The following is a 24,863-nucleotide window of genomic DNA, read 5'->3' on the forward strand; positions in this document are numbered from 1 at the left end:
GGATATCTGGGAGAAGACGTCTGGTGTTCAAATTCCCATTGCTTGCTGAAGGTTTTGAACTCTTCTAAGTAAACTGCACCGCAATGTCTGAGAAAAGGACATCTGGAATGCCATACCTGGCAAAATGGGCCTTGAGTTTTTTTAACCACTGTTCCCGCCCTTGTGTCCAGCAACAAATCAACCTCCCAGAAGTTAGAGAAATAGTCCACTGTAATCAGGTAGTCTATGTCATTCCACGTGAACAAGTCCACTCCTATTCTTGACCATGGCCTATGTGGAATTTCATGTGGTTGCAATGTCTCCTTTGGTTGCTTATCACTGCAGGATGCACATATTTCAACTTAATATTTCACATTATGCTATATAATTTTTAATGTGGTCATTCATACCTGGCCAATAAACAGATTCTCGCGCTCGACGTAGACATCCTTCCATGCCTAAGTGAGAAGAGTGCAGTGTTTTCAGTATGTCTCTTCTGAGAACTTCTGGTATAACCGCCCTGTCTCCTTTAAAGATGATTCATCTCTTATGTGGAAGAATGGTGAAACTTCCCTTTGAGCATGTTGCTTGTATTTTGGCCAGCCCTGCAACTTTGTAGACTTTTATCCTTCTATTTCTCCTGATCCTTGATTGCAGATTCCATATCTTCACCTTCTCCCACTATTAGTATATCATCTGCTATTGTCTTAACTCCAGGAAGTCCTTCCAAAGCCTGCATTAATGTCTGCTGGAACACCTCTGGAGCAGGTTTTAGTCCCATGGGCATTCTCAGCCATTTAAAGCGTCCAAATGGTGAAGAAAATGTCGTCAATAAACTTGATTCTTCAGTCAGTGCCACATGTCAAAATCCATTTTTCACATCACATACAGAAAATATTTTATCTTTTGATAGATCTGGTAGAACATTATCTAATGTCGGTATGGGGTAATGATCTCTTTTCAGCACCTTGTTGAGTGGCTTAGGATCAATGCATATTCTTAACTTGCCCGATGGTTTCTGCACTGTGACCAAACTGCTGATCCAATCTGTGCTCTTATGGACTGGTGCTATCATGCCTCTTCTCTGTAAATCTTGCAGTTCTACTTTCAGCGGTTGTATTAAAGCTACAGGCACTCTCCTTGTAGGTAATCTGGTAGGCTGCACGGTGTTGTCAATTTCTAGCCTATATTTACCTTCAAAGCACCCATCACCTTCAAATAAATCAGCATACTTCATTTTTATATTCTGAATATCCAAGTTGTGCTCTGCGTTTAGTTTGGGATTTGGTATATCCTGGGAAACGTCAGACATAATATTCTGAGACTGTACTTTTATTAAGTCCATGGCCTGAACAGCTTTTACTCTCAATAATGGTACATGGTTACCACCACGCAACACGGTAAATTCAACTCTAACTCTGTGACATGGGTTCTGTATTTTGAGCTTACATGTCCCCATCGGTTTCAGAACACTTTTGTTGTACATCACCAGTACCTTGTCAGTTGGCTCAATAGAAATCTGTTCAGCAGAGCACATGGAATTACATTGAAGCTTGCTCCACAATCCAGCTGAAATCGAACAGGTTTCTCATCCAACAAGAATGTTACATAAAGCTGCTTGGCATCCTTGCCTAGTGACTGCCTGACTACATTGACTTTCTCTTCTGCAGACTGCAATTGTAGCCATGTAATGTCCTCTGCACTGTCAGTTTCTGGTGTCACAGTGTGGAGCTGTCTGTACTGTTTGCCTGTTCCCAGCCTGAAGACAGCTGAGATATGATTCTTCTTTCCACATGATTGCAGGTTTCACCATATGCTGAACACTTGGTTTTGTCTCTCTCATGTCTTTTCCCACAATACTTGCAGTGGACAGTGCTTATAGAGGAGCTTGGTCTTGTCTTTCCTTTCATAGATACTGTATTCTTAGATACTGCATGTGCATTATCATCACTGGTCCCTGCCATCATCTTCAGGCTGTGTTTTGACAGCTCAGCAGCCCTGCAGATTTGCATGCATTTCTCTACAGTCATGTCTTCCTCTCTCAGTAATCTTTCTTTGAGATGACTGTCTCTTATGCCACACACCATTCTGTCTTTAATTAGACTGTCCCTGATCTCTTCAAATCCACATGTTGTTGCCAGCCTCCTCAGCTCTGTCAGATATCTGTCCACATTTTCACCATCCTCTTGATGTCTTGTGAAAAAGTGATATCTTTCCACTGTCTCATTCTTCTTTGGGTCACAGTGTTTATCAAATGCCGTACGGACCTATGGGATGGCGGATATGTATATGGGCACGGGACTATGGGATGGAGGATGTGTGATGGATATATGGGCACTGGACTATGGGATGGAGGATATGTATGATGGGTATATGGGCACGGGACTATGAGATGGAGGATATGTATGATGGTTATATGGGCACGGGACTATGGGATGAAGGATGTGTGATGGGTATATGGGCACTCGACTATGGGATGGCGAATATGTATGATGGGTATATGGGCATGGGACTATGGGATGGAGGATGTGTGATGGGTATATGGGCACTCGACTATGGGATGGAGGATATGTATGATGGGTATATGGGCTCGGGCCTATGGGATTGTGGATATGTATGATGGGTACATGGGCACGGGCCTATGGGATTGTTGATATGTATGATGGGTATATGGGCACGGGACTATGGGATGGAGGATAATTATAATTTGTTATAACTAACCACAGTTAATTACTATGCCCGGGCAGCGCCGGGCTCTTCAGCTAGTAAGGTAATAAAACAGCTTCACTTTTCGTTTGTCATCACTGGGGGCAACTGTGAGATCCACATACAGTGTAAACTCTTCCTTCCAATGTCTCAAAGTCTGGGACAGATTACATGAAGTCACATCCAGTCCCTGAGGGGGCTTCAGACCAGTCTCCATTTTGCAGTAATGTCAGGGAATCTGTACTTACAAGTGCTGTGATCCTCTGTCCAGTCCCAGCCTCACACAAGCTCTGAGGATTTGTAGGTTCTGTGCCCAGCTGCCACCATGTTCTGTTATTTGTTTTCTGTCATGGATCTGACTCCTTGGATATCTCCAGGCTTTTTATTACATGAGACTTGCAAAGCATTCCTCCATTACAAGATGTCTGCTAACAACCACTAACCAACAAGTTCTTAAACTCTATAGTACACACATCAATGTAGTGAGACCCCTAGAGGCCACATCGTCATATAACATATTGCTACAGCTGCCTCTGCCCCTAGGTGCAAGTCATCATAAAATATGAAGATTCCCAGAAGATTTTGGGTCGCAATGTAGTGTCCAGGGTCAGAAAGCTGGGTTTACGTCCTAGGTCATGACAATGACCTCAAACATACTTCAACTAGCATCCAGAAATAGATATAAGCAAAAGCACTGGAGTTCAGAAGTGGTAATTCCAGCTCCAGTAGCATAAAGTCTCCCACCACTACCTCTTACATACAGCTGCTACAGTGAAACTGCAAAAGAACACATTAAATCGGAAATTCTGCAAAGCAGGCAAAATTAACTGAGTACAGCTCGCCATAAAAAAAAAACAAAAAAAACAAAAAAAAAAACACGAATCTGCCAAGGAGTATAGAAAAAAGCAGCGTCAAGGTTTAGAATTAATAAGACAATAATCCCTGACTAGATGCCAGTCATGCACTACATCTATTGCCACACCTCATTGCAGAGGAATTGCAGATAAGAGCAGTATAGCCCCCGTCTCACATAGCGAGATCACAGGCGATCTCGCTACGATCGGGCCCCTGCTGTGATGTCGCTGACGTGCTCAAATGTCCTCGGCCATTTTTTGATCGCTGGTGTCCCACTGGCCAGCTTGCATCGCTGTGTTTGACAGGGACAACTATGAACGACCTCAATACTACAGGCCTGAGAGACAGGGTCCCAACGACCGTTGTATCATTCTGTATCGTTGCTGCGTCGCTGGTGAGATCTGACTGACATCTCACCAGCGACCACGTAGCAAAACACCAGCGATCCCTACCAGGTCATATCGTTGTCGGGATCGCTGATGCGTCACCATTGTGCGACAGTGCCCTATCACTGTAGAATAAAAAAGGGATTTGAACCTGGCCTGAAAAATTTTTTTTGATGTGCGTGGTAGCAAAAAACTCTGGAGGAACACAAGTAACACTGCTAGCTTTGATGAATTTCTGAGTACAGATCACCGTGAAAAACATGAATCTGTCAATGACTATGGTAAAAATCAGCAGCAAGGATTATTATTTTTAAGGCAATAATTCCTGATTAGATTGCTGCAATATGCTAACCCTACTGCCACACCTCATCGTAGACTAATTGCAGGTAAGAGCAGTATTATAACAGAATAGAATCTATTTGAATTAGCCCTGAAAAAAAGCGGTTACCGTATATACGCGAGTATAAACAGATTTTCAGCCCATTTTTTTAGGCTGGAAGTGCCCCTCTCGGCTTATACTCAAGTCATTGTTTCGGGGGTTGGCAGGGGAGGGGGAGCTCAGCTGTCAGATCATACTCACCCCCTCCTGGAGCGGTCTCTGCAGTCCCTGCTTCTCAGATGGTCTCCGGCGCCGCAGCTCTTCCTGTGTTCAGCGGTCACGTGGTACCGCTCATTAAAGTAATGAATATGTGCATATTACCCTGGAGGGTATACATATACATCAAAGAATGTTTGAGGTAGGCTTCCAAAAATTCTTAATACGGGCATCATAGATACACTTGATAAATGTATAGCGAGGGTAGCATTATCACACTGTGGGTATGGTGGTGAAGGAGAACTACACAAAAAAGATGAAATCCTGAATTGTATACCAGTGTTTGGGTAGGTGGTGCATGGAAATAGACCAGAAAAAAAAAAAAAAAAAAAAACTATTTGAGTTTGTTCCGCTGCTGTCATCCAGTGATGTACAGAAGTATGGCCCAATTCAGTCCTTGACAGTCAGCCTGTCAACATCTTCAGTTGACAGCAGATGCGCCTATCGGTTATAATACCCTCAACGGCACTAAAAACCTGCTCTGATAAAACGCTAGTGGCTGGGAAGGCCAGGCCCTCCGAGATGTAGAGAGACAGTTCATGCCATGTGTCTAGCTTGGATACCCAATAGTTGTAAGGCACAGAGCAATCACAGAGGATGCTGGTACAGTCAGCATCTTCCAAAACTTTTCTCTCCTTGTCAGAGTACCATGTGCCTCAGGGCATGTGTGATTGGAGGGTCAGAGAGAACTGTCCCAGACTTTTGATAGTATGCCCCTGCCTCAGTGTGTCTCCCTCATCTCTACTCATTGGTTGTCCAAGGAACTGTGACCTCTGCTGCCAGTGCTGTCAGAGGGGATTTTTTAAAATAATTCTTCATCTAGGTCCTCCTGGTAATGCGACATTTTATTAGACCTCTCCGCTGTGGGAAGGTGAGATGTAAAGTTCTCCTTGTAGCATGGGGTCTAGAAGAGTGACCAACCAGTAATTAGTGTTGGCCAAAATATGTACAACTCGAGGGTCATGGGAAAGGTAGTTGAGCATAAACTCAGCCAAGTGTGACAGACAAAGAGGATGCCGATCCATGTTGTCCTCCTCGGCCTCCCTCATCCTTGTCTTCAGGCCATCCATGCTGAACAGACGGGATGAAGGTGGTGTGAGTACTACCGTCTGTAGCACAAGCAACAGCTCCAGTTCCTCCTCCTCCTCAATGCGGATTGGGTGATGAGAAGATGAGATTTGGCTTGGCAGCATCACAGAGTATAGTTTATTGTGCAATCTCAACATGCTCCACCTGCAAAGTCTCCTCTTTAATTGTGAGCATTTCCCTAGACAGAGAAGCGGGATGGTGATGCCGATTATGGAGTCATAGCCGCTCACCACCTTGGTCAAGTCATCAACGTTTTGGAGTACCACACAGATGTCAGACATCCATGCCCACTCATCAGCTCTTATGTGCGGTGGCTGACTGGTTTGTCAACAGGCATCGTGTAGTTGGTATTCAATTACTGCCCTCTGCTGCTCACAAAGCCTTGCAAACATATGTATGTTGGGTTCCAATACATGGTGACATTGCACATCAATCATTGATCTAGAAGTTGCGAACGCTGCTGCAGCACCGCCAGGACGGCAGTAGCTGTAGCCGACTTGTGGAAATGGGCACACACGCAGTGTACTTTCACAAGTAGCTCAGGCAGATCTGGGCAAGTTTTGAGAAACTGCTGAACCACCAAGTCGAGCACGAGGGCCAGGCATGATGTGTGTGAGGTTGCCAAGCTTCAGGGCCACCGCCTGGTTACCGATCTTGTCACATATAACCATGCTTGGTTGTAGGTTTAGGGGTGAGAGCCACAGATCAGTCTGGTCTGCTAGACCTTTCAACAACTGCGCAGCAGTGTATGGTTTGTCACCCAAGTAGATTAGCTTCAGCAGAGCTTCAACTTGTTACCAGTTGGCCTAGGTAATGCTGCAGAGCTTTGACTAATGTTGACATTTCTGAGTGGGAGGGTGAGCAGGTGGTGGGCAGCCCTGCAGAAGGTGAGGGCAACCCTGATAAAACCAGGGCTCACAATCCTCGGTGTCGGTAGCACGTGTTCCGTCACAGGTTCCGACTGGGTTGCGACTTCCATAATGTTCAGCCAGTGTGCCGTCAGGGAAATGTAGCGTCCCTGGCCACAACCACATATTCTGGTGTCCGTGTTTAAGTGGACCTTCCTAGTTACAGGGTTGGTTAGGGCATGGCTGATATGGGATACGTGCTTGTGTAAGGCGGAGACGGCACACCGTTAGAAATAGTGGCGGCTGGGGACCGAGTACCAAGGGACGGACACCGCCATGAGGTTGCAGACAGATTCCGTCTCCACAAGGCAACATTTCCAGGACAAGCAGTCTGGAAATGTGGCCGTTTAATGTTGTGGCCTGTGGATGGATGGCTGTGGGACTGAGGTAGGGACAACTGAAGTTGCGCTGGGGCAAAGAGGTGGACATGGTTGCAAGTGTGCAACAACAGGTGAAGGGTGGGAGGCATCTTCGCCTACATCATGGACAGGGGAAGGGCAGTGGTGTCACCGTCAGACATGGTTTCTGGACCCTGGTGTTTGACTAAAGTAGTCGGGTGCTTTGTTTGCATGGGCCTGAGCATGCTGATGGTGGTCAGGCTGGTAGTTGTGCCGCCCCTGCTGATGCTGGCATGGCAGATGTTGCAAATGGTCTTTTTTGGGTTAACTAGACTGTCTTTAAACAAGCTCCACACTCGAGAACAACTAACCCATGGCTTGGCAACTTTACCTGTGTTGGTGCTCTGGGGAACAGTTGCCTGCCTTGTATCTCTGACCACCCCACTGCTTCTTCCTGCCTGTCATGATGCTGCGGATCACTCTCCCTCTGCGCTGCTGTCCTCACTCTGCATGTCACCTTCCCAGGTTGGGGCAGTGACTTCACCATCCACCAGCTCATCTTCCACTTCCACACCCTGGTTCTCCTCCTGACTTGCTGAAAAAACACCACTTTTTGGCAATTGTCGCTCATCATCATTCACCTCTTGCAACAGTAATTGCATTTCTCAACACCACCTTCTTGTGAGCAAGACTGCTCAAATATTTGTGCATCGCTACATGCAATCTCCTCATGTCCCACTCGAAACGGGTAGAGCGAGAGACAAGAATCTATAAATGGAAATGTGAACAGCTCTTCGGAGTGTCCAAGAGTGGGATCACTTGTATCCGGGCACTCGGCATGGTGGGAGGAAGGAGGATCACGGTGAGGATTTTGTGGTCCAGAAGCAGGGCTACTGAGACTGGACTGTGTAGAAAACACAAGGTGAGGCTGGCAAAGTGATTGGAAGCATCATTTGCTATCCATCCAACAACCTTTTCATACTGGTCTGTCTTCAAGAGTGGTGTTCTGCGCCTCCCCTACAAAGTGGGACAGGAAGATAGATCGACATGGTGTGTGTTGTGCTCCCGTGGCAGGTACAATTTCACCTTGCCCACGGCCTCGGCCTCTGTGCACACCATCACGTCCACTTCCCCGTCCCTTACCAGGCGTCTTGTCCATTTTAAATTATGTATGATATATCCCTTTTGGGAAAACGTTTCAGTTTTACTATCGCAGGAAAATTGGCACACCTCAGCAAAGCTATTTCAAACCGAACAAGTTTTTTTTTTGTTTTGATGCACAGCTGGAGCACAATAAATGCCTTCTAAAATGTCACGGTTGACAAAAATTTTCAGTATTACTATTGCAGGAAAGATTGCACACCTCAGATGGACTGGTTATACTGCAGCAGCAATATAGCGATGCTATTGAAATCCAACCAAGTCTGGCTGTATGCTTTTGACGCACAACTGCTGCAGTAAAAATGGTGTATAATATTTCCCTGCTCAGAACTATTTGCAGGTTTAAGTGCAAAAAGATTATTATTAGCCCCAAGAAGGAGTTTTGGTACGAGTTGCAGGCTATAGCATAAAGGACGTACAATTCACCGTATCCTGTTCTACATGATCCCTTCAGCACAATTATGTCAGGGGTACAGTGCCGAGCATGGCGTCATGGGTCTTCTATAGACCTGATGACGCTATGCTGCCAACCAATCACAGTAATGCCACAACCAAGATGGCTCGGCATTACAGTGACAGACAGGCAATTCCTGCATGTTCTTGGCTGATTAAAAAGTGCCAAACATGAGGGGCGGGGACTCAAGCATTCTAAAATATTCTCGCTGAGTAGTGTGCATCCTGAGCACACTGATGCTCAAGCAAATAACGAGTGCTCGCTCATCACTAGTCTTTTTTGAAGTAATGCCATTGGCTGCTGGACTCCTCTGGCGGCAGCTAATCGCTAGAGGATAGACAGTCTCACATTGGACATACCGGATCCTTATATGTCCTCCCATCATCTGTTGGGGAGGAGAGTCAGAAGGACCCCATACACATTAGACTAATGTCAGCTGAGACTAGTGATATTAGCCAATTCTGCCGACCTCAGCCTAACAACCGTGTAGACTTTTACGCTTGGAACACCGCTTAGTTATATGAAGCATAGTAACGGCTCTATACAAATGCTGCAAGTAACTAATTATGTAGCCATAATAATTGATCAAAGGAAAGAGCGAAAGTAAATGTTAGATAAATCCCAAACAATGTGAAACAATTGCACAAAGTTCTATCCAAGTTGGATACGTGAGATGCCAAGAATAACAGAGCTGGCGATGGGCATTTTGTAGGAAGTGGATAACAAAAGAAAAAAAAGGATCCAAAATCTAGAAAGCTGAAAGATAATAGTGTCTGAAAGCATCCTGTGGTGCAGACATAATATAAATCAGAGGACGACTGAGCTTCTGCTGCTGGGACAGACGACACTGGATGTACACCTATACTGTAGGTCATCAATGAATATGTCTGACTGCTCTTCACACACAGTAGAGGCCAAAGTGCCACACACCAAATGGGCTTCACATGTTAAAAAAAAAAAAAAAAAAGGTATAGGTGGTAACCACATCTCAAGACTGCTGCAAGGTGGGGTAAAACTGCATCCATATACTGCATATTACAACAACCGGAGTGTTCCCCTAGATATAGTGCCCCACTAGCATGTGCATCTATATGTAGTGCCATAAATACAGTGCCACACTAGTCCATGATCCTATATACAGTGCCACAACTAGTGTGTGCCCCTATATACAGTGCCACACTAGCGCATGCTCCCATATACAGTGCCTCAACCAGTGTGTGCCCCACTAGCATGTGCATCCATGAGTAGAGCCATAAATACAGGGTGCTCCCATATAGGGTGCCACATATACATTAATACAACCAACTCACAAATACTCACTTGCTTCTGCCATTCACATAGGACAAGCAAAAAACAATTAGACACTTCATAGGTCACTGCTTTCTCCTGTAGTTGATAAAAATTGTGTCTATATCCTAGACGAGCAGAAATAGGAAGGCACACCCAGAGGGACCAGCAAGGCCCTAGACGTCTGCCTATATTGCTGGACCCTTGTCCTGGTTATCACTCATATTCCCATGCTTGTATGGCATTGTATACAGAGGTCATCCCTTGACCCTCAGTGATGTCTCACTTGCACAGTTACGGGCAGCACGGTGGTTCAGTGGTTAGCATTGCAGCGCTGGAGTCCTGGGTTCAAATCCCACCAAGGACAACATCTGCAAGGAGTTTGTATGTTCTCCCCGTGTTTGTGTGGGTTTCCTCTGGTTTCCTCCCACATTCCAAAATCATACTGATGGGGAATTTAGATTGTGAGCCCCATCAGGGACAGCGATGATAATGTGTGCAAACTGTAAAGCGCTGCAGAATATGTTGGCGCTATATAACGATTATTTTTATCACCCATTCTCTGCCTCTAAGTTTGCCCTCATTGACTTTCATTCTGGCAGGACTATAAATCGGGTATCAGCACCAGGATGATAAGGATGAACGATATGGGTACATCCCATAAAAAAAAAATTTTTATATATATATATATATATATATATATATATATATATATATATATATATATATATTTATATTATATGAATGGTGGTAAGTTATAATTTCCCATGCACCCTACTCTTTTCTCCCAGATATGGCTACTTTCACACATCAGGTTTTCGGCGTCAGGCGCGATCCGGCGTCGTGCCGGAACGCCGGATCCGGCAAATGTTTTGTAAAACCGGATGTGACGGATCCAGTTTTCTGCCGGATCCGTCTTTTTCTTGACAGACAAAACCGGATCCGTCTCATCCGGTTCATCCGTTTTTCGACGGATTACGCCGGATCCGGTTTTTAAAATTGACCCTTGTGGCTACTGAGCATGCTCAGACCAAAAAAACCGGATCCGGCCACCGGATCCGGCTTTCGCCGGATCCGGCGCATTGCGGCGCTCATAGGCTTCCATTGTGTGAAAAAGCCGGACGCGCCGGATCCGGCGTGTCCGGCTTTTTCGCCGGAGACAAAAAACGTTACAGTAGATGTTTTTTCCAGACGCCGGATCCGGACACATTGCCGGATCCGGCGAAAACCGGATGAAACGCATGGCCATCCGGCGCGATCCGGCGCAAATGCAAGTCAATGGGGGGGAAACCGGATCCGGCATTGCATTTCGCCGGATCCGGTTTCTGTCAAAAGCGCCGGATCGCGCCTGAAGGCGAAAACCTGATGTGTGAAAGAGGCCTATGGCAACGCTACATGCCATACATTCTGGTTTCTTTTGGCATTTAGTCATTTTCATCGTCTAGTTCACATAGACTGGAAATAGTATCCAAAGTAAAATCTGCCCCACAACTCATCAGCCAGATTATAGAAATACCCTCCATTTCCTTAAAGTCTGACATTATTGTTTCCAAATCGAGCCTATTATACCATGCCTATAGCCTTCTATAACCGCCACCTCTGTGCATCTCCAATATTACAGGGCGGGAATCCATCAGAATTCATTGCGGCACGCTAAATCACATGCCTTATAAAAAGGAGGAATATTGACGGGGGGGGGGGGGGTAAGATCCATAAAACTGCTCAAAGGAGTTTGAGCAGAATGGTCATTTGGTGAATGCTTTACCTCAGTGACAACCCCTTTATCATTTATTATTATAGCGCCATTTATTCCATGGCGCTTTACATGTGAGGAGGGGTATACATAAAAAAACAAGTACTGTAATCTTAAACAGTACAAGTCATGATTGGTACAGGAGGAGAGAGGACCCTGCCCGCAAGGGCTCACAATCTTAATGGCAGTCATACTGACCATCACCCATCTTTCCAGTTACAGGTAAAATTTTCACAATTTGATAAAAATGACTTAAGGCTACATTTTACACTTTTTGGAAATTCAATTTTTCCAAAATTTACCTGTTGCAAGCAGAGGCAGTGGTATCCCATTTACCATTATGGAGTCCTTTATGTGGCCAATTTGTCTTCAGAAAAAAAAAAAAAACCAGCGTGGCCAAACAACTGACATGTAGTGGTTCCCATAATAATCCAAGGGGTCCCTCTACCTCCATTTGTATCAGTTATACTACAGATCCATTTTAGATAGTCCAAAAATCAGGGCAAACAGAATGCCAAAATGCAGGTGTGAATATAGCTCAACTGGTGTATAGAAGTGTTTGTCCAGAGAAAACATGTCATCTTTTGTGGCAGAATAGTTGACAAACTGTTGATCTGTGGGGGTCCGATTGCTCAGAATGGGACATTTTTAACCCTGTAAGAATGCTCGATCACCGCTCTATTTATTCCTTATGGGGCTGCTGAACATTTCACTTGGCATTTTCTAGCAGCCATATTAAAAAAATAAAAAAAAAAGGGATGACTGGAGCAGCAGGTGGGCAGAAAATGTACCCCCCATCAATCAGCACGCTGTGGATGGATACCTATGCATAAATGATAACTTGTTTTCACCAGACAACCCCTTTAAATATCAGGTTTGGTTTAACAATAGGAAAAGACAGCTTTTATGCAGCATTTTTTCCTTTGATGATCTGTATCTAGGATCACGTAATTCTTGGCACAATACACCGAGAGTTATAATAACATGAACTGCCTAAAGTGTTAAACTGATAAAAAGGAAGTTTCATCTCCAAAGAAATTGTAGTAGACGGAGCGGCGAGCATGCACGACATACCGCACATCATCAGCAAGTCCGCACCTGACCTACCTGCATAACTTCAGGCAGACACACGTGACTGCTGCAGAGGGCTGTCCACCTACCTGGTCTTTAGCAATGGTATTGGCCATCTTTCTAGATTCTGGTGGCCAGCCTGCCTTCGGAGCAGGGCTTTTCTGTGTAAATTCCCTGCTGGCAGCTAAGGAAGTTCAACTTCTAAACTGTGAAAGGATGGTGTTCCCTTACAGAGCATGCCACACCTACAGACACAATCCTCCTTCTCCACCCCATTCCCCTCCTGTAATATGCACACCTGCGGAGAACCTGTCTGTCAGGATTGCATGGCCTGTCAATGATGACGCTGCTTTGACCCACTGCTTTTAATTACGGCCATTATATAACCTTTTGGCCGGGATCACACATGCGAGGAATACGGCCGAGTCTCGCATGGTAATACCCGGCACTGCTGTCAGCACACGGGAGCAGAGCGTGCGGCTCCATTTATTTCTATGCAGCCGCACGCTCCGCTCAGGAGTGCCGGCGCCAGAGCTTGGTTTTAACCTGCGAGACTCGGCCGTATCTCGCTGTGTGTGATCCCGGCCTTAGTGTGCACTTCATGAAAATCCAGGGGCCGACAGTGACAACAAGGGACCCTCGTGCTCACACACAAAAAAGGGCCCCTGAGCAAGAACAATATATGGGCCCTTTGCAGTCCAATAGTTCATTACAATGCACAATTCCACCTGCTTTGGAGGGGGAAAGGGGCCCATTTACCTCTTGGGCCCCAGGTTGCACCAAGGATATGTCTGCCCCTGATTGTGCAAGATCTGATGCCACTTTTGCTTTATAGCCTACTCAATGGGGAGAGGCCATGGGTCTATTGGACCTGCTCATCATGGGTCCACTAGGTCCCACCAGCAAGTGAGAGATGCTAGGTCCTAACAGATGCAGATGTCAGTGAAAAATGTCATGATGGGGTGGTTTATCCTTGTAAAAGCCCCCATACACATTAGGTAGAAGTTGTCCAACAGCGCCAAATTCATATGACCATCTAATGTGATTGGGAGTCATGTTGGCAAACAGAAGGCTTTTACAGTTGGAGCTCAAATATTTGGCTGGGAGATAAGAAAGCCACTAAAGTTGGAATGACACCTCAGCAGACACTGACCTGGTGGGAGAATTCTAGCATCCTGGCAACATAAGCTCCCAGCCATTGTCTGCCACCCAGAAAGGAGCAGAGAGCACATGACAGAAATAAATCCCCCCTCCTGTGCCTATATACCCATCACACATCCTCCATACCAAACCAAAGTGTGAAAAACGGATCCGTTGCAGATTTGCAAAAAAACTGATGCACCGGATCTGGTTTTTGGATGCATCCGTCACAGCAGCCAATGTATGAAATATAAAGGAACAGAACTCTGGAAAAGGGAGAGAGATCCCAGAGTCTCTTAAAGGGATCATTGGTATGGAAGTTAGAGCAAATCCACACTGCGCTTTGGTTCTGACCCCAAGCCTCTCTTAAAGGGATACCTGGTATGGAAGTTAGGGCAAATCCATCCAGCGCTCTGATTCTGACCCCAGGCCTCTCTTAAAGGTATCCCCGGTATGGAAGTCAGGGCAATTGCCTTCAAATGCTCTGGTACTGACCCCAGGCTCTCTTAAAGGGATCTCTTGTATGGAAGACAGGGCAAATCCCTCAGCGCTCTGATTCTGACCCTAGAGTTCTATTAAAGGGCTCATGGGTATGCAAGTAAGGGCAAATCCACTCAGCGCTCTGGTTCTGATCCCAGGCTCTCTTAAAGGGATCCCCGGTATGGAATTTGGGGCAAATCCAATCAGCGCTCTGGTTCTGACCCAAGGCCCCTCTTAAAGGCATCCCCGGTATTGAAGTGAGGGCAAATCCACTCTGCACTTTGGTACTGACCCCAGGCCTTAGGACCGTTCCACTCAGTGCTCTGGTTCTGACCCCAGACTGATGGGATGATGTGGGATATTAGTGGTAGTTGTCCTGTGGCTCTGGCTGATGGGATGATGTGGGATATTAGTGGAAGTAGTCCAGCGGCTGTGACGGGATGATGTGGGATATTAGAGGTAGTAGTCCGGTAGCTCTGGCGGACGGGATGATGTGGGATTTTATGGGTAGTAGTCCGGCGGCTGTGACGAGATGATGTGGGATATTAGTGGTAATTGTCTGGTGGCTCTGGCAGACGGGATGATGTGGGATATTAGGGGTAGTAGTCAGGTGGCTTTGACGGGATGATGTGGGATATTAGGGGTAGTAGTCCGGTAGCTCTGGCTGACGAGATGATGTGGGATATTATTGTGAATGTGGCTATGCGGAGTGGGCGGGGCTCTACACTCAGCTTTATATATATAGAGATAATCATTATAGTGCTTTGAAGAAAGCACTATCTTGTAATCCGAACGCTGCTAACTTATTCTTCTTCTTCTTACTATTATTATAGTGCTTTGAAGAAAGCACTATCTTGGAATCCGAATGCTGCTAACTTATTCTTATTATTCAGTTGATTTGCGCAATTAATGCGGCCCGAACCGCTACACGCACAGACTCCGTTGAGGTGTCGTTTCAAAGCCCGCGTCCACGAGTGGTGTGCTAAATATTTTTCGTGTCGATCGGATTTGTAGTTTTTGCGCAATTTGCGTTTGAAAAAACATTTTCCCGTCATTAGAATGCATTGTCTCAGTGCATTTCAATGGGAAAATTTTGCCATAGGGAAAACATAGGGCTGTCGTGAGGTGGCAGTTAAGCTCATTGATATGCGCAGGCACACCCAGTTACTATGCCAACGCCTACGAACTTTACATGACCCCAGCAGGACAGAGTTTCTGACAGATAATATCAGTTCTTAAAGTGAAACCCATAGCACAAATGCAAATCTGATCGACCCTGAGCCACCCAGGCCTCCGAATCGGACCCAGAGTGACCCGCCCACCAAATCGAACCCTGAGGGGCCACGCCCACAAAATCGGACCATGAGGGGCCCCGCCCACCAAATCGGACCCAGAGTGGCCCCGCCCACCAAATCGGACCCAGAGGGGCCCCGCCCACCAAATCAGACCCTAAGGGGCCCCACCCACAAAATCGGACCCTGAGGGGCCCCGGCCACAAAATCGAACCCTGAGGAATCCCGTCCACCAAATCGGACCCTGAGGGCCCTGCCCACCAAATTGGACCCTGAGGGTCCCTGCCCACCAAATCGGACCCAGAGGGGCCCCGCCCACCAAATCGGACCCAGAGTGGCACCGCCCACCAAATCGGCCCCATCCACCAAATCGGACCCTGAGGGGCCCCGCCCACCAAATCGGACCCAGAGTGGCTCCGTCCACCAAATCAGACCCTGAGGGCCCCCGCCCACCAAATCTGACCCAGAGTGGCCCCACCCACAAAATCGGTCCCTGAGGGGCCCCGGCCACAAAATCGGACCCTGAGGGATCCCGTCCACCAAATCAGACCCTGAGGGGCCCCACGCACCAAATCGGACCCTGAGGGGCCCCGCCCACCAAATCAGACCCAGAGTGGCCCTGCCCACCAAATCGAACCCAGATTGGCCCTGCCCTCCAAATCAGACCCTGAGGGGCCCCGCCCACCAAATCGGACCCAGAGTAGCCCCGCCCACCAAATTGGCCTCTGAGGGGCCCTGGCCACAAAATCGGACCCTGAGGGATCTCATCCACCAATTCAAGCCCTGAGGAGCCCAGGCCACCGAATCGGATCCTATGGGGCCCCACCCACCAAATCAGACCCTGAGGGGCCACACAGGCCAAAGTGGCCCCTGAGATGCACCCACAGTTAAAATGGATCCTGAGTTGAAAGTCTTGCAGGGGCAGCAGGCAAGTCTCTCTTAAAGGGGCAGCCCGGGCTCCATTTCAAACCACTATCTGTACTTCCTTCAGGAATACACATCTAGTTAGAATTTTTTATAACTAACCGTAGTTAGTTACAATGCTAATGCTTTATTGTTAATTTGTAAATTTAAAGAACAAAAAACTATAACTAATAAAGTTTTGTTTTACCTTTTACATATTTTTGCTACTACAATTAAAAAAAAGGGGAAAAAAGACAATGAAATGGAGAGCATTTAGTGTCACAGGAAAAAAAATGCTGCTTTTATTTTTCCATAGGAAAAAATAATAATCAGAATAATTCTACAGCAGTTCCATATTTAAAGTGCATTTTTGATGCTTCTTTAAGCATTTTTCTGTGTTTTTTAATGCATTTTTTGCTGCTCAGGCACATTGATCCTATATAGAAAAATGCAATAAAAATGCTAAAAGCAATTGATATACCGTACCTTCTTTTAAAAATAAAAAAAACATTGTGGTTCTAAAACATAATGAAAAAAATTCAATATATGAATGAGATTCTAGAAATCTCATTTATTTTCCTGCTACTAGAAAACACTGGGTTTTATCCTGTCCTAAAAAGGATGATAAAACAAAGCAAAAATGATCTTTGTGAATAACTTGTCATTTATGATCAATTCTCTGCTCCCTTGGCATGACTAGAATCCAATGGTCCCCAGTTTAAAATTTGAGCCTGCCCTGCCCCCCTCGCATGTTGGTCAGATATTTGGGCCTTGTAGAATTCTACATCCTATAAAATCATATGTGTTGCCTTGCCCCCCATTATGTAGTAATGTCCACCATCCTGGTATAAATGTCCCCCATTTTGGACCCCTTCTTGGTATATATGTCTCCCATCCTCTGCAGCACAATGTGTTTCTGCATAAATAGCCACTGGCAGGCCGCCTTCCGCATGGGGCCGGTCGACCCTTTGCGACCACCATCATTACACCCCTGGCTCCCCATCCCAACTGACAAATTCCTTTCAGTGTTCATCTCCCTCTGTTGCTGCCGCTGAGGCAAAGACTGAGTTTAGCTAATGAATACACTTGGACTTCTGAGCTCTTCACTCTCTTCCTGGATTCAAATGTTCAAAAAGCATTTTTTTCACATGTAAGCACACCAGCCACATCAGGTCTAAGCCATATACCATATTTACTAACATATGCAGTTTGTATTTTGAAATCTGGGGACAGATCCACATTAAGAGCTACTGGTACCAAACTGTATATGCAGAAAGCGTATAAGCGCCTCCTTGTGGTGACTGCAAGAAGACATGGGATCAAGAGCCATGTGCTACTAAAATTGCGCTCCAAACTTTATAAAGTTTTGCTAAGATTTAATTTTGCACAGATCTTTATTAAAAAATGATGCTTATCCATACTTTTCACAGATAGCACTCGTACCTATGATATTCTATTGGCACATGTCCGATTTTTTCCCTCAGATCCAGTAGTCCATCGGTCCATTTTTCTCATACAATTAGAATAACTCAAGGAAAAGTGCAGTATTAAGATCACCACATAACAGTAAAAATTATTGCACTCATGGAAGAAATTTGGGACAACTCGGACAATTAAAATCAAAAACAACAGAAGAAACCGAAAAAATGTCCAATAATAATAAATTTATTGAGTGAGTATAAAAAGGGGGCGGGGGAAACCAATGCCAAGGAAAAGGTACAACCGGGGACAGAAATTAGTTCTATACCATGTATAAGATTGAATTCATATAATACAATACAAGAGGTAAAATTAATAAAGTGCTGGTGCATAATATTAAGAAAATTGATGTGCAACCAATCATATAAAACTCATTATAATTATAAAGTGCAGATGCATGTAAATCAGTGCAACAACAGTTAACAAACATGAAAGATGAAAATGATCACAATTGATAAAGTGCAGTGCAAAAGGAGTACACAATGGATCTAATCATTGTGAACATGTTAGATAACTAAGGAGGCAAAAAGAAAGGTGTAAATATAAAAGCTAAAAGCTATACCTCTTGTGCTGCTAAAGTCCCCGGGATGTGCCTACCCCGATGCGCGTAGACTCCATAGACTATCACAGAGGAAAAATCCAGCGTATCAGCAGGTAAATAAAATGTCCATTTTTATTACAGAAAGAAATCACATCCATAAAAACATGGTAAGTGCAGTTCTGGTCACAGTGGATACAACTGACGCATTTCAGCTCCGAGGAGCCTTATTTATGCTTGTTTAGATAGTGTGAACAAGCACAAATTTATCAAGCCACACAGCTGTATCATTCCTATTGGTGGGTTCGTTGATGTTAAATTAAGAGTGCAAACACCTACCCACCGAGTGGAATGATCCAGATGTTTGGCTTGACAAACTTTTATTCTCAGAGCCGTGCTTGTTCACACTGTCTAAACAACCATCAATAAGGCTCATTGGAGCTGAAGCGCGTCGGTTGTATCCACTGTGACCAGAATCGCACTTACCATGTTTTTCTGGATATGATTTGTTTCTCCAATAAAATTGGACATTTTACTTACCTGCTTCTACACTGGATTTTTCCTCTTCATTTGCCTCAGCCGGATTCCAGGCTTTTCCATGCGCTTCTCAGCAGGATTGTGGCTGCATCAACGGTGAGCTGACTCTCCTTTTCCCCTTCTCCACTTGTTTCCATAGACAAACACAGATACGTACTATCCATGAAAAAAACAAATAGCACTCATATCTGAGAATCTGATGTCTGAATGAGGCCTCATATTGTGAGCCACACTGCACTGATCTTTGGTAAAACAGGACAAATTTTTAGCTGTTGATGTACTGTATTTTGCTCACAGAGAAATGTCTAGACTTGAAAATGCTGTATCCACCTCTGATCTGAACTGTTTTCAGCCTGTAAATGTGAGAAATGAATGGGGAAGATTCGTAGGCTGGCTGGTAGCTTGATATAGCAGATATGAGGGTGCATGTGTAAGGAGGAAGACCGGGCTGCAGGTACCTGCGTTGTGCCGGAACAGGAACTGTCAAAGCTGCAGCCAGTGCTGCCGGTGTAGGGGGTGGACTGACCTATGGACCTGTCTGATGTGGAAAGAACATGTAAAAGATGATGTGCTCTATGCTTTATTATATGTGTATGAATAACAGCTGGAATCAGTACAGGACGATGTAGTACCGGGTTCTGGCCACAAGATGGAGACATAGAGCAGTGAGAAAAGGACTCAATAACAGCCTTAGGCTAGGGAAATCGCAGAGTCATGATGGGTGGAGTCACGGGATTGGGACGGGGATTTCCAGAAGGAGGAGATAAAAAGTAAGGAGAGTCCCAGGGGAGGGCAGACACCCAGGAGGAGGAGAGAAGTGAGAAGAGCACAGGAGAGGACGAAGGAAGAGCTCAGGAAAGATAGAAGAGAGAGAGACGGTCATTCGGAGAGGGGGGTTGCCCTGAGAGGACAGCTGCAGGACAGGATGGCAGACTCGGCCGAGGGAAGTGCCGTGGCCATGGGCCTAATGGCAGCCACGGCGAAAGAACCCGGAGAGTAGGAGGAAGTGATGGGTACCCAGGCCTGGGAGCAGCAGCTGTCGTGTTGGCTGTGGATGTCAAGAGGACACCCAATAAAGTTGGACCTGGTTGAACAAGCTTCTGTGTCTGTCGTCAGTCCGTCTCACAGCTAAAAGGGTCCACCCCCCAGTCGGCACACATACTACATCGGGGGGAAATAATGGGGGACCAGATAGGTCCCGTGACCCGGGGAGAGGGGCTTGGCTAAGCCAGGCAGTGTACGAGAAGCGCAGGAAAGAAGTCTCAGTTTCCCGCCGGCAGTGAGAGCAGAGGGAGGTGTGCAGTGTGCTCAGCAGTGAGAGAGTCAGCATGGAGCCGTGCCCCAGAAGAACTTGCGCAAACCCTCCGGTGAGACAGTGTGTGTGCAGAGCGCCATGCACCGGCTAAGCAGAGTGCGGTGCTCGCGCAGAGGAGCGGGGGCCAGGTGCGGGACCCTCAGGTGTGTTCCCCATTTCTGATAGACACGCAGCAGCACCCGTATTGGACAGAGACTCCTGCAGCGCTCCCCACTTCGGCTGCACAGATTTATGGATTAGGGGCTCAGTGGGCAAAACCGGTGATCGCCCGTTGCCGCTAGAAGCTCGACCGTGATTTTTTTGGGATCCATCTGAGGACACCATGCCGGCCATTGCCGGTACTCCAACTCCCATCGGACTGTATGTGGACGAGGATCAGAGAACACTATGATAAGTGCCGTTTAAATATCAGACTGTCGTGTTAACTCTTCACCTCCCTTGATTCTTGTTTACTGTTTATTAACTCCTTGCAAGGAGATCATTTTCCTCCTTTTGTTAAGAATTAAATAATAATGTTATACAGCAGACCTGGGTAAAGTGCGGCCCGCGAGCCACATCCAGCCCTCTGGCTATCTCAGTCCGGCCCGCGGACCGAGACAGCCGTGGGGCTGGAAACCTGAGGTCCGCGGGCCGCACCATGCCCGCCCGCTCTCTCGCTGTCTCCTGCAGTCAGCTTTGGTGGAGGAGGGGCCTCCGGCCACTACCACCACGAATCAGCATGTGAAACAACTGATGCGATGACGTCATTTCATCGCGTCAGCTGTGTACCGCCGTAAAGTCAGCACTCCGGAGGCAGAGGCAGAAGGAGGGCGCTTGGGAACGGGACCGAGGTGAGTATGTGGTGTTTGTTTGTTTTTTCATGTGTTTGAATATGGGGGTGAACATGGGGATTCTATGGAAGTGAACATGACGATTCTATGGGAGTGAACATGGGGATTCTATGGGGGTGACATACAGCACATGGAGATTCTATGGGGGTGACATGCAGCACATGGGAATTCTATGGGGGTGACATGCAGCACATGGGGATTCTATGGGGGCGACATGCAGCACATGGGGAGGCTATGGGGTGACATACTACACATGGGGAGGCTATGGGAAGGCTGTATACTGTCATGCAATATATGGGAAGGCTGTGCGGGGCTCATGCAGTATATAGGGAAGCCGTGTGGGGCTCATACAATAAATGGAGAGGCTGTGTGAGGCTCAATCAGTATATGGGGGGGCCTCATGCAGTATATGGGAGGCTGTGTGGGGCCTCATTCAGTATGTGGAGAGACTGTAGGGCTCATGCTCTATATAAGAAGGCTGTGTGGGGCTCATGCAGTATATAGGGAGGCTGTGTGGGGCCTCATGCAGTATATGGGGAAACTGGGGCTCATGCAGTACATGGGGAGGCTGTGTGGGGCCCATGCTGTACATGAGGAGGCTGTGTGGGGCCCATGCTGTACATGGGGAGACTGTGTGGGGCTCATGCTGTACATGGGGAGGCTGTGTGGGGCTCATGCTGTACATGGGGAGGCTGTGTGGGGCTCATGCTGTACATGGGGAGGCTGTGTCGGGCTCATGCTGTACATAGGGAGGCTATGTGGGGCTCATGCTGTTTATAGGGAGGCTGTGTGGGGCTCATGCCATATATGTAATAGGCTGTGTGAGGCTCATGCCACATATAGGGAGGCTGCGTGGGGCTCATGCTGTATATAGGGAAGCTGTGTGGGGCTCCTGCCGTATATAGGGAGGCTGTGTGGGGCTCATGCCGTATATAGGGAGGCTGTGTGGGGCTCATTCCGTATATAGGGAGGCTGTGTGGGGCTCATGCCATATATAGGGAGGCTGTGTGAGGCTCATGCCGTATATAGGGAGGCAGTGTGGGGCTCATGCTGTATATGGGGAGGCTGTGTGAGGTTTATGCCGCACATGTAGTAGGCTGTGTGAGGCTCATGCCACATATGGGGGAGGTTGTGTAAGGCTCATGCTTTATATAAGGGGCTGTGGGGGGATTTAAAGATATATAGGGGGTGTCAGCATGCTTAATTCAGCTCAATATTAAGTGATGCAATTAATATTAATAAATTAATATTGAGTAGAATTAATTTCAAGCTATTAGTTCGGCCCTCCACAGCAGTCATAAGGCCCCTTTACATTTAGCAATGCACCAGCGATCCCGACCACGATACGACCCGGTCAGGATCGCTGGTGCATCGCTAAATGGTCGCTAGTGAGCTGCCACACAGGCAGATCTCACAGCGATGCAGCAGTGATACAGCGGTCGTTACTTACCTTTCAGACGCGGCGATCCTGACGTCCTCCCGTCCGCGTCCACGCGCCGCTCGTCGGCGCCAGCAGGAAGCGCCCGACGAGAAATGGAGCTGCGCGATCTCGCGCGATCAGCGATGGACAGCGGGGGAGCCGGTCGGAGGTAAGTATCACACATAGCGTTATCGCTAGCGATATCGCTGCTGCGTCACCAAATCGGTGATGCTTTAGCGATAGTTAGCAATATCGCTATGTGTAAAACCCCCTATTGTCTCTCATGTGGCCCCTCAGGAAAATAAATGGCCCACCCCTGTTATACAGAATTGTTCTGCAATCCATGCATTACAATGTTACAAGGGCACAGGGAAAGGTGGGGAAGTGGTGGCCGAGTTATTTACAGGCACATTACATAGGCAGAGTCCACTGAGCACATTATCAGCGAGCACCCCCGATCCCTTGCACATAGACAGACGGGACCAACACAGTTCTTTCCCCACAGATTATCTTCTACTCTGGTCACAGCGGTCCAGACGAATAAGAGTCTGGAAGGCGGTCGTTGTCCATCAGGGAAATTAACTTTTTATTGAACAGTGATGAGGAAGTAAGGCACGAGTACAACACTGGTTTCCCTACTCTCTCCCTGTCACGCTTTCTAACCGCACCCACAGCAGTTGTTGCAGCAGCAGCAAAGGTTTAGTGGAATTCCACACGCCGGAGATAACCCCTTCAGAAGCGGGGGCCCTTTCAAAATCCTGAGGCCTGAGTTGTAGTCCTTAGCCTTGTAGTCTTCGGGACCCCTCCTGAGTCCCTGGAGTCCTTGGAGTTCGGGGCAACAGACCTATCCTGTCCGATGGGTCTGGCAGTGCCCCGTCTATGAAACATGTCTACCCTGTCCAAAAAGCAGCAGTTTCCTGCTCCCTCTCTGCTGCTGGTCCAACCCACAATATTAACTGTTGTTGTCCCTGCCTCTATTAGATGTATTGCATACATGGAAGACACCGCACATTAAAGGGAACATCCACATAATACATAGAATAAACACATAGTACATTCAAGTGCATAACATATATATATGAAGGGCACAGGGGAGTCACACGGCGCCCCCTGACGAAGGTTTCCCGAAACGCGCGTTGGGGCGGACAAGTGTACTCCGCGGCCTCTATCTACCTCCCAGTGGAGGTATTATGCATTGCTTATTTATTTAAATGTGCACTTTCTACTCTGCTTGGATATGGTGCTATCTAGTTTGACCATATACTGGTACATCAATGGTATCATATATATTACTTATAAAACCAGCCTTTAGATATTTGTTTATTATGTACTCTTTTATACTATTATGGGTAGTATTGGCCAACAGGGTATCAGTGTCCATTCTCGCTGATTGTAGTTTTATGTTTTTATAGCACATTATATTTCTACCTTGCCTTCCACGCTAAAAAAGCAATTTTATATTTGACATTCAGTTGCGTTTTTGGATTCGTCCTTCCCCTTTTTGAGAAGGAGGAGAGGGCACAACTGTGGGAACCTGCCACCTCCTTACAATTGCATTTCCGAACCTGCTTACATTTGGTGTAGTCGGCAGGATGCAGTCCACGTGCGCAGAGGCAGCAGACCAAGCTGTCATGGGTGCTGCACCGCTGGGGGCCATGCTCAGCAATATCCCTAAATTTACGGGGATATCAAAGAAATAATTTTCGGATTAACCGTGCGCTGCTAGACAAAACGACTCCTTTCCAGATTGTGTACTTGTATACTTTTATTTTTCCAACGCGTTTCGAAGTTTCAAACTTCTTCCTCAGGGGATGATGTGTAGGTACACATCATCCCCTGAGGAAGAAGTTTGAAACTTCGAAACGCGTTGGGAAAATAAAAGTATACAAGTACACAATCTGGAATGGAGTCGTTTTGTCTAGCAGCGCACGGTTAATCCGAAAATTATTTCTTTGATATCTGATGATTTATGGTCACGGAGTGGCCATTTGGATGTGCAGCAGCTTTGACTTCTATTCCTTTATGCCTCCAACTCTCCTGCTATTGGTGAGTATAACAGCTTGAACTATATCTCTTTTACCTGGGTAAGACCCTATTGCGCTCTTTCTCTTTTAGTTTTAACCACTAAATTTACGGGGAGTAATATTATGCTGTGAGACTGGACTGAGCGGGTAAAAGGCATGTTAAGGCTGCATCCTGTAACCCCTGCTTTGCAGGCAGAGATTGCTCTGATGGCTCTGGATGGTGAGGCTAGATGTTCTGTGATGCATCGAGATCCCACCAATGTTGGAGAATTGCGGATGCACTTGTTCCACCGTGTTCAAAGGGAGAGGAAGTCAGTGACGCA

At 46.6% G+C, this 24,863-nt stretch overlaps 1 protein-coding gene across 3 annotated transcripts in view; it reads right to left on the bottom strand.

Moving 5' to 3' along the window:
* LOC141085522 (transient receptor potential cation channel subfamily M member 4-like) overlaps positions 1-24,863 on the bottom strand; it is a 174,660-nt gene that overhangs the window by 137,457 nt on the left and 12,340 nt on the right. Inside the window, exon 1 of one of the 3 annotated variants that reach the window (XM_073570943.1) lies at positions 12,672-12,905. The exons of 1 other annotated variant lie outside the window; for it this stretch is intronic. In XM_073570943.1, coding sequence (XP_073427044.1) covers positions 12,672-12,698 — 27 coding nt within the window. In that variant the 5' untranslated portion in view covers positions 12,699-12,905. One more of the 3 variants, XM_073570944.1, reaches the window with a different exon arrangement.

This window comes from Dendrobates tinctorius, unplaced genomic scaffold, assembly GCF_039654945.1.
Source record: "Dendrobates tinctorius isolate UK_male_01 unplaced genomic scaffold, ASM3965494v1 ptg000028l, whole genome shotgun sequence".
NCBI classification, from domain to species: Eukaryota; Metazoa; Chordata; class Amphibia; order Anura; family Dendrobatidae; genus Dendrobates; species Dendrobates tinctorius.